At 41.4% G+C, this 14,517-nt stretch overlaps 1 protein-coding gene across 2 annotated transcripts in view; it reads left to right on the top strand.

Moving 5' to 3' along the window:
* Positions 1 to 1,576: 1,576 nt before the first annotated feature.
* The window catches only part of taok1a (TAO kinase 1a), a 22,128-nt gene continuing 9,187 nt past the window's right edge, over positions 1,577 to 14,517 (top strand). For both annotated transcript variants that reach the window (XM_054793400.1, XM_054793398.1), the window contains exons 1-18: positions 1,577 to 1,989; positions 4,857 to 5,104; positions 7,411 to 7,482; positions 7,565 to 7,666; positions 7,801 to 7,846; positions 7,943 to 8,039; positions 8,136 to 8,249; positions 9,876 to 9,967; positions 10,054 to 10,147; positions 10,254 to 10,335; positions 10,427 to 10,594; positions 10,687 to 10,887; positions 11,384 to 11,512; positions 11,609 to 11,845; positions 11,925 to 12,053; positions 12,134 to 12,337; positions 12,427 to 12,666; positions 12,752 to 12,964. In XM_054793400.1, coding sequence (XP_054649375.1) covers positions 4,973 to 5,104; positions 7,411 to 7,482; positions 7,565 to 7,666; positions 7,801 to 7,846; positions 7,943 to 8,039; positions 8,136 to 8,249; positions 9,876 to 9,967; positions 10,054 to 10,147; positions 10,254 to 10,335; positions 10,427 to 10,594; positions 10,687 to 10,887; positions 11,384 to 11,512; positions 11,609 to 11,845; positions 11,925 to 12,053; positions 12,134 to 12,337; positions 12,427 to 12,666; positions 12,752 to 12,964 — 2,352 coding nt within the window. In that variant the 5' untranslated portion in view covers positions 1,577 to 1,989; positions 4,857 to 4,972. The remainder of the gene's footprint in view (positions 1,990 to 4,856; positions 5,105 to 7,410; positions 7,483 to 7,564; positions 7,667 to 7,800; positions 7,847 to 7,942; positions 8,040 to 8,135; positions 8,250 to 9,875; positions 9,968 to 10,053; positions 10,148 to 10,253; positions 10,336 to 10,426; positions 10,595 to 10,686; positions 10,888 to 11,383; positions 11,513 to 11,608; positions 11,846 to 11,924; positions 12,054 to 12,133; positions 12,338 to 12,426; positions 12,667 to 12,751; positions 12,965 to 14,517) is intronic.

Raw genomic sequence — 14,517 nt, 5'->3', positions numbered from 1 at the left:
AAGGTGATGTGAAGTGAACATATTATAGTAGCATGGCTATTCCATAGCAAGTCTGATGCAGAGAATCCCCAGGGCAAAGATATGATTATTCAGGGAGAACAACATTTTTTTTTGCAGTATGTAGTGGTCAGGAAAGTTTTATTTAAAAATAGTACAGTTCCTTGGCTGAACTTTTACTCACGCACAAGAAAAAGTAAAAAAGTACTGTAACTGATTTAAGATTTACTCATGTAATGATGACTACTTTTTCGGGAATTATCCAATTAACCTGACATGAATGTTTTTGGAAAGTGGGAGACAGCCGGAGTACCCGGACAAAACCCACTCGGAGAACATGCAAAGCCCACACAGAGATGTCCAACGGAGATTCAAACCCAGATCTTCCAGATCTCCTAACTGTGTGGCTAACACGCTAACCACTAGCACCGTGCAGCCCTAATAATTAATGGGACCTGTTATGCTTTTCCTCTTTTCTGGACTATAAATGTTGTTACAGTGTTGTATTCTCATGTTAAACAATGCCAATGCGTCAGATAATGAGGTTTGGCATTTGGAAGTGAGACGTAAAAGCGGTTTTGGACGGCTCTGCACGCTGTGTTTTACAGAGTTTTTTTAACACCGAGTTCCTTTGACATCAATGCAACCGGGAATTCCTTATATGGGCATGCCCAGGCAAACACTGTAGGCCTGCCCTCGCCCCGCTCTGCTTCGCTCTGCTCTGTTCACTGTTGACACGTATGGCACCCAGGAAATGTTTGTTCGGGTGTGCCTAAAGAGGCAAGCATCAGGCAGAAGTGGTTGGAGTTGCTGATTCCTGGCCAGCAAAATATGCTCATCTGTCAATGGCATTTCACACGGGACTGTTTTGTGAACATGGGCCAATACAAAGCCGGACTATCCGTTGAATTGTTGCTGAAGTCCGACGCCTTTCCAACGTTACTCGTGTATCATCTCGTGGTGTCTTGTGACAGCACTACTAAAGACCAAGAAAAACTGTTACCTGTGTGTTTTGTCTTTTAGTTTTGCACATTTTCATTTATATTTTGTTGTGTTATGTTACTTCACTGTAAATAGCTGAAAATTTGCAAATAAAACACACAGATTGGACCTTTTTGCCATACTTTAGGGATTAGGCAAGCGAGCCGTGTTTAATTTTGTCTGTAGAATATATTTTGTCTATATGAATATTAAAATGATTTCAAAAGTAAAAATACACAAAAATACTCACTTAAAAACACAGGAGCAGATGTAATCCATTAATTTCCATGGTTGCTGACTGGCATATTATTTTGCAGATTAAGCAACACATTTATATAGAAATCAGGTAGCTGTGTTTTCTAATGGAGAATAGATACATCTTGTATAATTATACTACATAATCATTTTGCATAACATTCTTATGCAACCCTCATTTCAAATGAGTTAATCCAAATAAAATTAGTTGTGCGTGAATGTGGCATGTTTGTTGAAAAAGTATTGAAACTGTTGGTAGTATTGAATGGAAGAAGTGTTATTGGCGTGGAATGTATCCATCATGTTTTTAGGTCAGAGAGAGTTGAGTGCAACAGGCAAGCAGGGCGGAACTTCTCAACTGTGTCGACAGAAGGCGGACGCTCGGCCTGAGTTTGGACTCGACTCCTGTACTGTACATCCAAATACAAGTTAGCATGGTGACGTGCTCGACCTTTTTCTGACGTCCGCGGCTTGTTTAACGCTGTTTGGGAGCCGTTTGAACTTCACTGACGTCTTCCCTCGACGTGTTTTGACAAAAAGGGTGGCGGCGGAGCAAGCCATCGGCAGCCATCTTTGGACCTGCCTGCCGCTGGGAGTGGGATTCGACCATTCTGGCAACCCAGTCACTTCTTTAGGGTGTGGATTTTTTTTCCTTTTTAAATTAACTCCGTCGTCTTCATGTTGCCATCGAGTGACAGCCTAAAGAACCACAACAACCCGACTCGCTAATTCGCCACGGTGGGGATGACAAGGAAGGTTGGTTTTCCTAAAGTGTTTTGCATTTCACCACATTCTCTAAGCACGGTTGAGAGCTGGCCTGTCAGAGGAGGGTGAGTTTGGAGCTAATGTAGCTAAGCTAACGTAGCAAACATCACATAGCTTAGCCTCCAAATGTTGCTTTCTTTCATAAAAAGTCACTCTAAAAGTGGACTTTATTACCGTAACCCCACAAAGATTTCATCCACACACAGTTAACACCTTATAGACACTGCTTGAATTGTTTTATTCTATGACGTAACTTACTCTTGCTAACGTCAAGTTTGGTGCTAACATCACAGTCAACGTTAGCTCCTTTTTTCGGTCCCCAAACACTTTTTGCCATTTTGGATGCGTTTATTTTGAACATTCGCGTAGAAAAGTGACAGCGATGAGATAATCCCACTCAGGTCTGTAAAGCTACTTGTGTTGCAATTTAAGTGAGGGGTTTACCTAGCCACAGGTAATCTAGTGTAGTTTGTGGTAATTGCTAGTCAAAGTGTCCCACAAATTTAGCATTTTCCTTGACATAATAGCTCATAATTCATGTTTTAGCAAGTAATTATATAGATACCTAGATTTATTTATTATACTGCAGGAAGTTCAGGAACCCAAGTGTGTAAATGTGTTTGACACTCTTATGTTGGGGTTTCCAAACAGTGACACAGGACCTTAATTGGGGCTCAGGTCCATTTCCCTTGAGTCACAGATTGTCAACTATATGTGTCAATCACATCATTATTTGACATGGCTTTTTAAACTAAGCTATCTATTAATTTAAGTTATCTATTATGCCATAGCCCAAAATGTCACCATTTTATCATCATTGACCATATACAGTACTTATCATACTTAGATTTATTTTGGCGGTCTAGACATTATACAGCAACGCTACACTAATTGCCTTATAACAGTGAGAAAAATGAAGTGGTGAGACATGCCGCATAGAGAAGGCATAAATCGGGAATACCAGCCCTCCAGCTTTGTTGTCTCGTACTGCCGCATTCTTGTGCAAGTGCGCAGTAGTCCCACATGCTAAAAGGTGTTTTCACATGAAGGTTTGAGGTGTCCTCGCTCACGTGGCTGCTGTGCATTCCACTGCAAAGTATGACAACAAAGCCAATTCACCCGTACAACCATGTAAGGGATGCATAATAAGGAGCCACAGTCACCGACATGGTAATGAGCCTTTAATTCAGGGGCTGTGGCCTGCTAGATCTTGTGTGGAATCGTGAGTTGCTCAGTGTTGGGAGACAAAAGATGTCTACTTGAACTGGGGGCTGGTTCTCCCAGGCTGGGGAGAGAGAGGTCTTGTGACTCTGGCTTCAGCGCTGTATCTGTTTGCAGCTGATCATCTGAGCTGCATTGAGCCTCCCCTAGTGATCTTTTAGTCTACATGTAGCGTGGGTGGATATAAATAACACAAGGTCAAGTACATGAAAGTTTGGACATGACTGAGGATTTTTTTGACGTAGTCGACATTTTGCCCTACGGTATATATAATTTTAAACAAACGAGAAATTAAACCTACATTTCTCTCTACATCCCATTTATTTTCGGAACTTAAGACAAGATGAAGACTTTACTTTTGGAACAGGGATGTGCAAAATTAGAGATGTACCAAATAAACTGAAGATCTCATAGTGTAGTATTTTTCAACATTCTCAAATATGTCTCTAGGTTCCACAGTAGAGTGTTGGAAGTTAAAAGTGTGTTGCTCAAAATCTACCTGATATACGGGAATTTAGACATTTTAAAAGTGTTTTAACAGATGCTCAGGTAGTCGATTAGCTGAAGAAAATCAAAACGATAAAGCGTCCACATCTGTAATGTGATTGTTGATAGTGGCAGAATGCCAGGTTTATTTTAAGATGTGTAGCGAAGCCTTTTTAATAAAAGCATGCCCTTCTCCATGAAGTGGTGGACTTATACATGGAGTGGGAATATCTAGCCACAGGTCTGAAAAGTGGAGCATGTGAAGGTGCTCTGAAACAGGCTGTAGGGACACAAATTACTGTTATAATTTAAAAGTCAGTTTTATATCATATATTAAAGTTAATTTTCTGATGATTTTATAAAATTGAATGTTGATTAATTATGTCTTGAAACAATTGAGGCAAAATGGATTGCACTACTCAGCTGCAACCAGCAGAGGCGCTGTTGATTCAGTCTCAATTAGTTTTCTGTCCAGAGAAGGCAAACATTTCCAAACCTGTTTCAAAGTCTGTGTATATGAACATACAGCTACCAACAACTTGGCTAGTTTTATCATTTTTTTTCTGCAATTTCATTTGTTGCGTGGGTATATATGCAGACAGCGCGTGGTATGTTTGAGAACATGTGTTTCCCACATGCGTACAGGTTTGACAAGATGTCCCATTGCTGGAATGCTTTGTCTCACTCAGCTAGGCATCTGACAAGTGAGGCAGTGTGTTGTCACTGTGGTGCCTTTGGTCTGGGGTGACACCTGTGTGTCATACATACAACTCACTGGTGGTGGTATGAGGTGGTTTTCAAGACGCAGCCCTGCTGATTTTCAGGACTGTCGTTGCTCCTGCTGCTATGGCAACAGACTTATCTGTTGCTACACCAGGATGTCCTCCACTCCTGATCCAGATGTCACTCTTCCATGAACGTCTCATTTCTCCAATTTCCTTCACACACTTGTTCAAAAAAATGTACTTTATTATTTATGTATTATAGTCAAGAAATTATTTGAAATTGAATTAATCAGTACCAGAGTCTGTCACCATCCTAAAAGCGTTATTAACTGTACAGGCAATGTTTTAAGTCACATTATAACATTGTTAACTATTATATGGATGGATGGTAGTAATTCATGTTTTGTTATTGTGATTTCCTTTCAGTGGTGACCACATATGAGACCACAGTCCTGCAGAAGAGCCGTCAGTGGGGGCTATTTAGTCGCTGTCGCAGACCCAGATAGTTTGGCGGCAGCGGCATTGCCCCCCATCTCTCCATTATGCCCAACAGCAGTCGGGCGGGGAGCCTGAAGGACCCCGAAATTGCTGAGCTCTTCTTCAAGGAAGACCCTGAGAAGTTCTTCACAGATCTGCGCGAGATAGGACATGGCAGCTTTGGTGCTGTATATTTTGTAAGTTTTCTATTTTCATTCAGTTTAGATTTTGCACTGTTCTAAGTAGAGCTTCAAAATGCAAAAAGACGATATTGGAAGGAGCCTTACAACATTTTGAGTAAGCAAATTATTGCAAACAAGCATTTAAGTGAAAAAGTGAAATGGGTTGATCGAAAGTTAAGACCACAGCCTTTAAAAGCCCAAAATCTTGGCAAAAATGTTACTTCAGTGTCATTTTCTGTCAGGTATTCACACTGTCATGATCTCAAATGCAAAAAAGCTTTCTCTCTTTGAATGTGGCGGAATTGTTGAGTTGAATAAGCAAGGCCTCTTGCAGTGTGCCATTGTTCCTGAGGTTGGACCCAGTGAGACAGTCATTTGAAACTTCTTCAAATATCCTGAGGGTAATGGAACAAAAAAGTCAAGTGTTAGACCAACAGATGGCACCGTCAGAGGATTCGATTGACTGTCCTTCAAGACACGGGACAAGTCTCGGCCCAAATGAAGGTTGTTACTGGTGCAGTCCAATATCCATCAGATGGCATCTGCAAGAGAAGGGTTTTAAGAACTAAAAAACGTCTTCAATGACCTAGTCATTGAAGAGCACCAAACATGGGACATTGGAGGTGAAAGAAAGTTTTATTTGTTTGGAATTTTCACGAGAGCACCAAATATGGGACATTGAAAGGTGGAAAATTGTTTTATTCTTTAGAGGAAAAAAAATAAAATAACCTTGATGGTCCTGATGGCTTCCAACAATACTGGCATGACACAGAGATCCCACCTGAGATGTTTTCCAAACGGCACAGTGGAGGGGGCGCCATCATGATCTGGGGTGCTTTTTCCTTCAGTGGAACAATGGAGCTTCAGTTTGTGCAGGGGCGTCAAACGCCAGATGGCTTGGAGATGTAACGGGGGCATCTGTCATGACTGAGGGCCCTCGTCTGTGTGGTGATGACCGGCTTTTTCAACAGGATAATGCTGCAGTTCACAATGCCCACATGAGAAAGGACTTCTTCAGGAGGAATAACCTCACTCTTTTGGACCATCCTGCATGTCCCCTGATTTAAATGCAGTCACAAGTGTATATACATTTCTCAAGCAAAATTTTAAGTTTTTTTTTTTTAAACTATTTAATTCTACATTTCTTTTTTTTTTCAATTATGTGTCATTACATCACAAGAAATGTGTATATATTGAGATCAGGGTTGTTCCTCTTTAATGTCTTTACTGTTTCTAAGTTTTCAAGACGTCATATGAAGGAGAAGCATTTCTTCCCCTTGCAAAGTTAATGATCATCATTTATCTAGCCAAAGGGCATACTCACACTAGGCAGTTTAAACCGTGCTGTACTTGTGCGAAGGCTCCCCAGGATATTCGTGCCTCTGCCCGTTTGCTTGTGCAATCACTCATGCAACATTGGGTTACGGCAATTGTCCTGACTTTGAGGATTGTTTTGAGTCATTCCGTTAATTTCAATTGTGCAAGGTGGTGGTTATCATTTAGATCTTCTAGTGCCAGTAATTATCAGCCCCTGCACACATTGCTACAAAATCATCAACAAACTAATGGCCATGCTTGTGACTAAGGAAGACGTAGTCACGTCTAAGTGCTAAAATAACACGATGTATACACACACATACAGCCTGAATCTCTCTCACACAAACACACACACAGTCGCACTAGCATGCTTGCAAAACTAAGCTAACTCAGCCAGCTTCTAGTCATGCTTGGTGACGAGTAAAGCGAACGTTTTAAGTTTTTTTGCCGTCGTAGCCGGTGGCATATTGCATATTGTTTTGAGAAGCCAAACTCTTCACTTAAGTGACCCCAGCAACTCACCGAAACCCGACCAGAACTCTGCTCCCGGTACAAAGTGGGGACTAAGTCACTGTTGATGGACAACACTGCTGATGGGGATGTCATACAACTAAATGTCAAAAAATCCAAACTATCCCTTTAAGGTGGCCGCAGGAGGGCGTGATCCTTCTTCTCATGATTCTCATGACAGCATTTCATTCACATTATATCAATTTACACAAAATTCCACATTAACAGTGGATTACATTATTATCGGCGAATTCCGCCATTCCGTTCAGGCGGAAATCATAGGGCCCTACATGTCCTGGACCTGTTCTGGTCGTGCCTGAGGAGGGGAAGTGTACCAAACTTGAACGGCCTACTACAACACACCAGCCCAACATACCGGGCTTCAGGTGTTAGGTGTGTTCAAAAAATTTTTGAATGGCCGAGTGTTATTGTGGCTTCAGTAAAGTTAGTGCAAGGAGGACAGTGACATGTTATGCTGTATGCTTGTCATTCAGGCACAGGATGTGCGAACAAGTGAGGTGGTGGCCATCAAGAAGATGTCCTACAGTGGAAAGCAGTCCAGTGAGGTATGACTCCCAAGAGTGATTACTGTAGTGATTATGCACCCATTTTGATGCCAGACTTAAATACCTTTTACTTTCTTTTCAGAAATGGCAAGACATAATAAAGGAAGTGAAATTCTTGCAAAGAATACAACATCCAAACAGCATAGAGTACAAAGGATGTTACCTGCGAGAGCACACTGCATGGGTAAGAAGCAAAATGAGAAGACTTTTAAGCACTCTGTTGGAGTCATAACATGTTAGCATTCAAAGTTGCAATCCCAGTACAGTGTGCAAGTAGTGGATCAAACCATTCTCACCAGGTAGTGTATTTTTTTTCAGCTGGTGATGGAGTATTGTCTAGGCTCTGCTTCAGATTTGTTAGAGGGTGAGTTCAGTTGTGAAATGGACCCTTTCACAATAATCCTTGTGACTTTTTTTTCTCCACGATTTACAACGCCGCTTATTGTTTAATCTCCACCAGTTCACAAGAAACCCTTACAAGAAATTGAAATAGCTGCAATTACCCATGGTGCTCTTGAAGGTTTGGCTTATCTTCACTCCCACAACATGATTCACCGGTGAGTGTTCATGCGCGTGTTGCAAGTGCAGATGGCCTCGGGCGTTCTGTCGTCAACGCAGAGCTGTTATCATTTTCCTTCTCGTCTGTTTAACAGTGATATCAAGGCAGGAAACATCTTACTGACAGAGCCAGGCCAGGTAAAACTGGCAGATTTTGGCTCAGCCTCCATCGCCTGCCCAGCCAACTCCTTTGTTGGGACACCATATTGGTATGCCGAGCCACACACATTGTACATCACTTATTGTGAGGGAAAATAAGTATTTGTTCCCCTCCTGATTTTGTAAACTTACCCATTACAAAGATAGGAATCGTCCAGAATTTTTCTGAGGGATTATTTGTAACCAAGAGACAAAATGTAAAGGGAAAAAAAAACAGAAAAAAAGTAACATTAAATAAAAGTTATTTAATTTATATTTGATGTAGGGAAATAAACATTTGAACCCCAAACAAAACATGACATAGTCAGGGTTTCCCCGAGGATTTATGAGAGTCCTGCCACCGCTGTGTTGTGTCAGTGTTGCGTAGCTGTGGCAACAAATTATTTTAAAATTTTGCACTTTACTATGAGTAATAGTGTCAACATTAGGGTTGTTTTCACTGGCATGAACAAAAAATGCATTAATTACTTCAAATACCTTTCTCTCTGCCGTTTCTTCCTCTCCTTATCTGTCAAGTGCCAAAAGGCCAGACAGGTGACACATGAGATTGAGCAGACAGATGAGACTGATATTGGATATTTGATTTCAAACTAATTGTGGTCAATATGAAAATATATATCTATCTATCTCTATCTCTCTATCTATATCCATACCATACCAATGATTAGTATTTCAAAGTTAACAGGTCATCAAAATAGTTCAGCCTGATCGTTCAAATAGCAGTAGATTGGATACATAATGGATTTATATCTACGAGGCCGTAGACGCATCTGAAAAATTGTCCTGTTCACACGGACATGAAAAAATTAGACATTGGTCACATATGAGCAAGAACATCGGAATTGACCTGCAGTCTGAACGTAGCCCTGGAGAAAGCCTTGTTGGCAAGCACAGAAGTCAGATGTTTTTAGTAGCTGGTCACCAGGCTTGCACGCTCTCATGAGGCACCCATAGCAGAGAAACGGCCCCCGAAGCACAATGTTTACACCTCCATGTTTGACAATAGGAATGGTGGTGTTGTGGTCATATTAAACATATCTCTTCCTCCAAGCACGCCGAGTCGAGTTGATGCCTCAATGTTGGTCTCATCTGACCACATCATATTCTCCCAAGCCCAAGGCCTGTACGTGTGCCTTGTTGAGCAGGGGGACCTTGTGGGCACTGCAGGATCTCAATCCATTACAACAAAGTGTGTTACCATTGTTTATCTTGGCGACTTTCATCCCAGGACCATTGACATCATTTACAAGATACTCCTGTGTATTTCTGGACTGGTCCCTCAGAGTCCTTCAGAGTCCTCTTTAGCCCACAAGGTGAAATCTTGCATGGACATCCAGAGCAATGGTGATTGTCTGTTATCTTGTACAGTATTGTACCAACAGTGGTCTTTTTCATCAAGCTGCAAGGGCACATAACCAGTCTATGTGGGACAGGATTCCTAATGGGTGGTTTGAGATTAAATACTTATTCCCTCAGTGTAATACAAATTCTTTTAACCGTTACTTATAATTGTTACTCATTTCTACTCTCTAAAATGACCCTACCAAAAAAATTCTGGATTGTTTTTGTAAGGGGGTAAACTTACAAAATCAGATAGGGATGAAATACTTATTTTCCCCACTATAAATATCTCACAGCAATCATTTATGTTTGTGCTCTGCTAAATGTGTTTTTAGGATGGCCCCAGAGGTTATCTTGGCTATGGATGAGGGCCAGTATGATGGGAAAGTAGACATTTGGTCTTTAGGAATAACCTGCATTGAATTAGGTAAGCCACTGTCATCAATTGTCATATTTGACCTGTAACAATAGCCTTCTATTGATCATTAAACTACTTTTGTACCTACTTTATAGCTGAGAGGAAGCCTCCTCTGTTCAACATGAATGCAATGAGTGCCTTATACCATATAGCACAGAATGAGAGCCCCATGCTGCAGTCCAGTGAATGGTGAGTTGCATAGTAACATTGGAAAGAGCAATTGTTTTGTTTTGCTTCAACACCATAAAGTGACTTAACAGTGTTTTTCTGTCACATGTTTGTTCACTTGTTTTAGGACGGATTATTTCAGAAACTTTGTAGATTCTTGCCTACAGAAATGTCCACAAGATAGGCCGAACTCTGAGGAGCTCTTGAAGGTAAACAGTAATAGAAATAGAGCATAAAAATGTCCCATTAATTATTATTCTTCAGTGTAAACACATTGTATGTTTGGTGTTCATCCTCTAGCATGCCTTCGTCCAACGTGAGCGTCCCGAATCGGTTCTTATAGACCTAATAAACCGGACGAAAGATGCAGTGCGAGAGCTGGACAATTTGCAGTATCGCAAAATGAAGAAGATATTATTTCATGAAGCCCACAATGGCCCCAGCATTGAAGCTCCAGATGAAGAGGAGGTCTGGCGAGCTTGCATCCTTTTCTGTTCTTGTCGTTGTACTATTATATTACAGAGCGTTGTTTTGACACAGTCTGTGTGCATTATTTTTAGGAGCCAGAACACAGTGTGGGTAGAACTGGTACCGTGAACAGTGTGGGGAGCAACCAGTCCATTCCCAGTATGTCAATTAGTGCCAGCTCCCAGAGCAGCTCTGTCAACAGTCTGACAGACGTAGGTGATGACAAAAGCGAGGTGGACATGGAGGGGGACCACACAGTCTTGTCCAACAGTTCTGTCATCCATCTCAAACCGGTAAAAACATGTCATATTGTGCTGTCAGTTGGAATATATATATATACACACACACACACACACAGTATATATATAGATAGATATTTTGTCACAACCCTTACCTGTTACATGTTGTGCTGAATTTTTTTTAAATTTGGATTTTTTTTTTTTTTTTTTTTTGTGCTGAATTGTAGGGAGTGTTCTGTCTATTCACCCTCCCTGCTCATTTCTCCATGTAATGTACTCACTCTTAGTTCAGTGATGGCTTATGTTTGCACCCTATGAGTATCATTGGCTTAACTTGGACCTCACGGACCGCAGATAACCGTAATCTTTGAAGTAAAGTTGCGGGCTGTAAAATGTGACTTGGCGGGCCACAATTGGCCTGCGGATCGCGAGTTTGAGACCCCTGATCTAGAAATTGTCTGAAGGGAAATACACAATGATCATCTGCAACCATGCATTTGTAGTTTTTGCAGCTGCTGACATCCAATTCTTTACAAATTGTAACTTTCAGGAGAAAGCAGCATATAACAAAGATTCAGAACCTCACGTTCGGCCAACTGAGCCTCAGTCCCAACCTGCAAATCCTCCACGGCCAAAGCGGAACCGAGAACACTTCGCAACAATACGCACAGCCTCAGTGGTAATTGTTCTTATTTCACTATCTTTGGAACTAGAATGAGATAATTTTTCATTGTCATTGGTCGCTAGTACAAACATTTCTTCTGGTGTTCACCAGCTCACTCGCCAGATTAAGGAGCACGAACAGGACTCTGAATTAAGGGAGCAGATCTTAGGCTACAAGCGCATGCGACGGCAGCACCAGAAACAGTTGATGGCCCTGGAGAACAAGCTGAAAGCGGAGATGGACGAGCACAGACTCCGCCTGGACAAGGAGCTGGAGAACCAGAGGAATACCTTTGCTCAGGAGATGGAGAAACTGATCAAGAAGCACCAAGCATCCATAGAAAAAGACGTATGCCTTCAGTGTTACAAAGCAGCAGTTATTTGTTTTGTATGGCGCTAACTGGGCATTGCGTGTTGCTTTCCAACAGACAAAAACGTTTAGTAACGATGAGAAGAAATTCCACCAACACATCCAGAGCCAGCAGAAGAAAGAACTTAATAGTTTCCTCGAATCACAAAAACGGGAGTACAAACTTCGCAAGGAACAACTCAAAGAGGTACTTCTCCCATGCTTTCTTTCTACCATCAGTACTACTGAGCCCAATACGTTGGTCATCTTAAATGGGTTTTACTGTAGGAGTTGAATGAAAACCAATCCACACCCAAGAAGGAGAAGCAGGAGTGGTTGTCCAAGCAGAAGGAGAATTTCCAGCACTTCCAAGCAGAAGAGGAGGCCAACCTCCAGCGTAGACAAAGGCAGTATTTGGAACTGGAGTCCCGCAGGTTCAAACGGAGGATCTTGATTGCTCGCCACAACATTGAGCAAGACTTAGTGCGTGAGGTATGTCACAAAGATTGATTCATTCATTAAAATGGTTTTGTCCCTTTATTGTGACTGTATTAATTCCCTACCAATGTGCTCACTTTTAGGAGTTAAGCAAAAGGCAGACTCAGAAAGACTTGGAACACGCCATGCTTCTACGGCACCATGAATCCATGCAAGAACTGGAGTTCCGCCAGCTGAACACCATCCAGAGGACACGGGCCGAGCTCATCCGACTCCAGCACCAGACAGAGCTCACTAACCAGCAGGAATACAACAAGAGGAGAGAGCGGGAACTGAGACGCAAGCACGTAATGGAGGTTCGCCAGCAACCAAAAAGCCTCAAGGTGAGAAGCATCTGAAAGGCCATGCATGTACATTACCTAGACACAACTTACTGACAAGTATCTTTGGGTCAATGTAACATGACAGTCAAAAGAGCTACAAATCAAGAAACAGTTCCAGGACACTTGCAAGATTCAGACTCGGCAGTACAAGGCACTGAGGAATCATCTGCTGGAGACCACACCAAAGTCAGAGCACAAGGCTGTGTTGAAGCGTCTGAAACAAGAGCAGCACCGCAAACTCGCCATCTTGGCAGAGCAGTATGACCACTCCATCAATGAGATGCTGTCCACACAGGCGGTGAGTCCTACTGAGTGAAGAATATAAAATAAAATATTCGAAAGTGTTATGTTGCCCCACAATAGAGGTTAGAGGAAAAAAATGATTTGTACATATGTAAGACACACATGTCCATGTCATAAAATGACACTGTGGCATGCACGAGTCTGTCTTATTTGACAGGAGCCAATCATGAGCTATGAAAAAACAACAAGCTTGTCAACCTATTTGAAATTGCACGAGGTCATTACTCAGTATAGCAGTCTAATTCACGGTGTCATCTTACAAACCCGAAGCTCATCATACAGCAACTTAACACTCAAAAGATATACCAAATAAATATACGAACATGTACCAATACAAGTTTAAAATGAAAATAATAAAGATTTTAAAGTTTTCCCATAATGTATTTCATTTGAGCAAAGCATTTAATTTGCAAACAAGCAGCATAGAAAATGGGTGGCTAGCGCTGCAATGCTGACTCTGTCCACCAGAGGGAGGCAGACGTCATTGCGGCGCCGCAATGAATGCGTTGCTCAGATGCAATGCATTATGGGAAAACTCGTATTGGTACATGTTTGCATATTTGAGGTATACCTTTTAAGTGTTAAGTTGCTGTGTAGTGAGTTTAGTAAGATGACACTGTGAGTGAGACTATTATACTGTTATTTCTAAGTGGCCTCCTGTGATTTCCAATGGTTTGACAAGCTTGTTAGTGCACTGAACTCGTGATGGGCTCCTGCCAAAGAATGAGCTACCGTTTCCTCACTGACTCGCAAGCGGCACAGTATTTCAACAATTAGTAGTAGTTCTGAAGTGAAGGAGATGCCACGAGGTTAGAATTTAGCTATAAATTAGCCGCACTGCCGCAGTGTTCAAAGTTAACAGCGGCTTATACACCACAATTTACGTTATACATATACACATATTAGGGTTGTCTTAGAATAGTCAACTATTCTAGTCGAATCATATGAAAATGTCGTGATTAAGATTGTCGCATTCATTACTACATGGGCGTGCCATGGCTGCTGCTGAGCGTGCATTTTTACATAGACTGTCTTTTGTTTTTGTTATAAATAGCCTATTTTGATACAAACTCAGCCTCATTTGTGTTAATAAAAATAGAAAATGACGTGTGTGTGTGTGTGTAACAGAAGACCTATACTTATGCAAGACGTATCATTTTCGTCATCATTTTCAAAGAGACATAACTATAAACCAGACAATGTCCGGACCATACCGGACAATGCTATTGAGCTAGCTGATTGCCACACACTTCGGGCTGATAGAACGGGAGGACCGTGCATCTATGTGAACTGCTTTCTGTGTCACTAGGTAAATAAAGGTTTTAGCCTTTTCCTTTTGAAGTGAAAAAAGTTGCAAATGAGATGTTTTTAATTGTAGGGATCGCTGTCAGCGGTACGCTAAAAAAAAGCAACAAAAACAAAACAATATTAGTCAACTATGGACAAAATCTAACAACAAAAATCCTAGTCAAACACAGACCTAAAATATTATATAATTAGCCCTTGTTCCTTAACTGCCTGGTCCATTGTCCACATGAACAAATAAAT

The sequence above is a fragment of the Dunckerocampus dactyliophorus genome, chromosome 12 (assembly GCF_027744805.1).
Source record: "Dunckerocampus dactyliophorus isolate RoL2022-P2 chromosome 12, RoL_Ddac_1.1, whole genome shotgun sequence".
Lineage (NCBI taxonomy): Eukaryota > Metazoa > Chordata > Actinopteri > Syngnathiformes > Syngnathidae > Dunckerocampus > Dunckerocampus dactyliophorus.
This window is presented reverse-complemented; position numbering and strand designations above follow the sequence as displayed.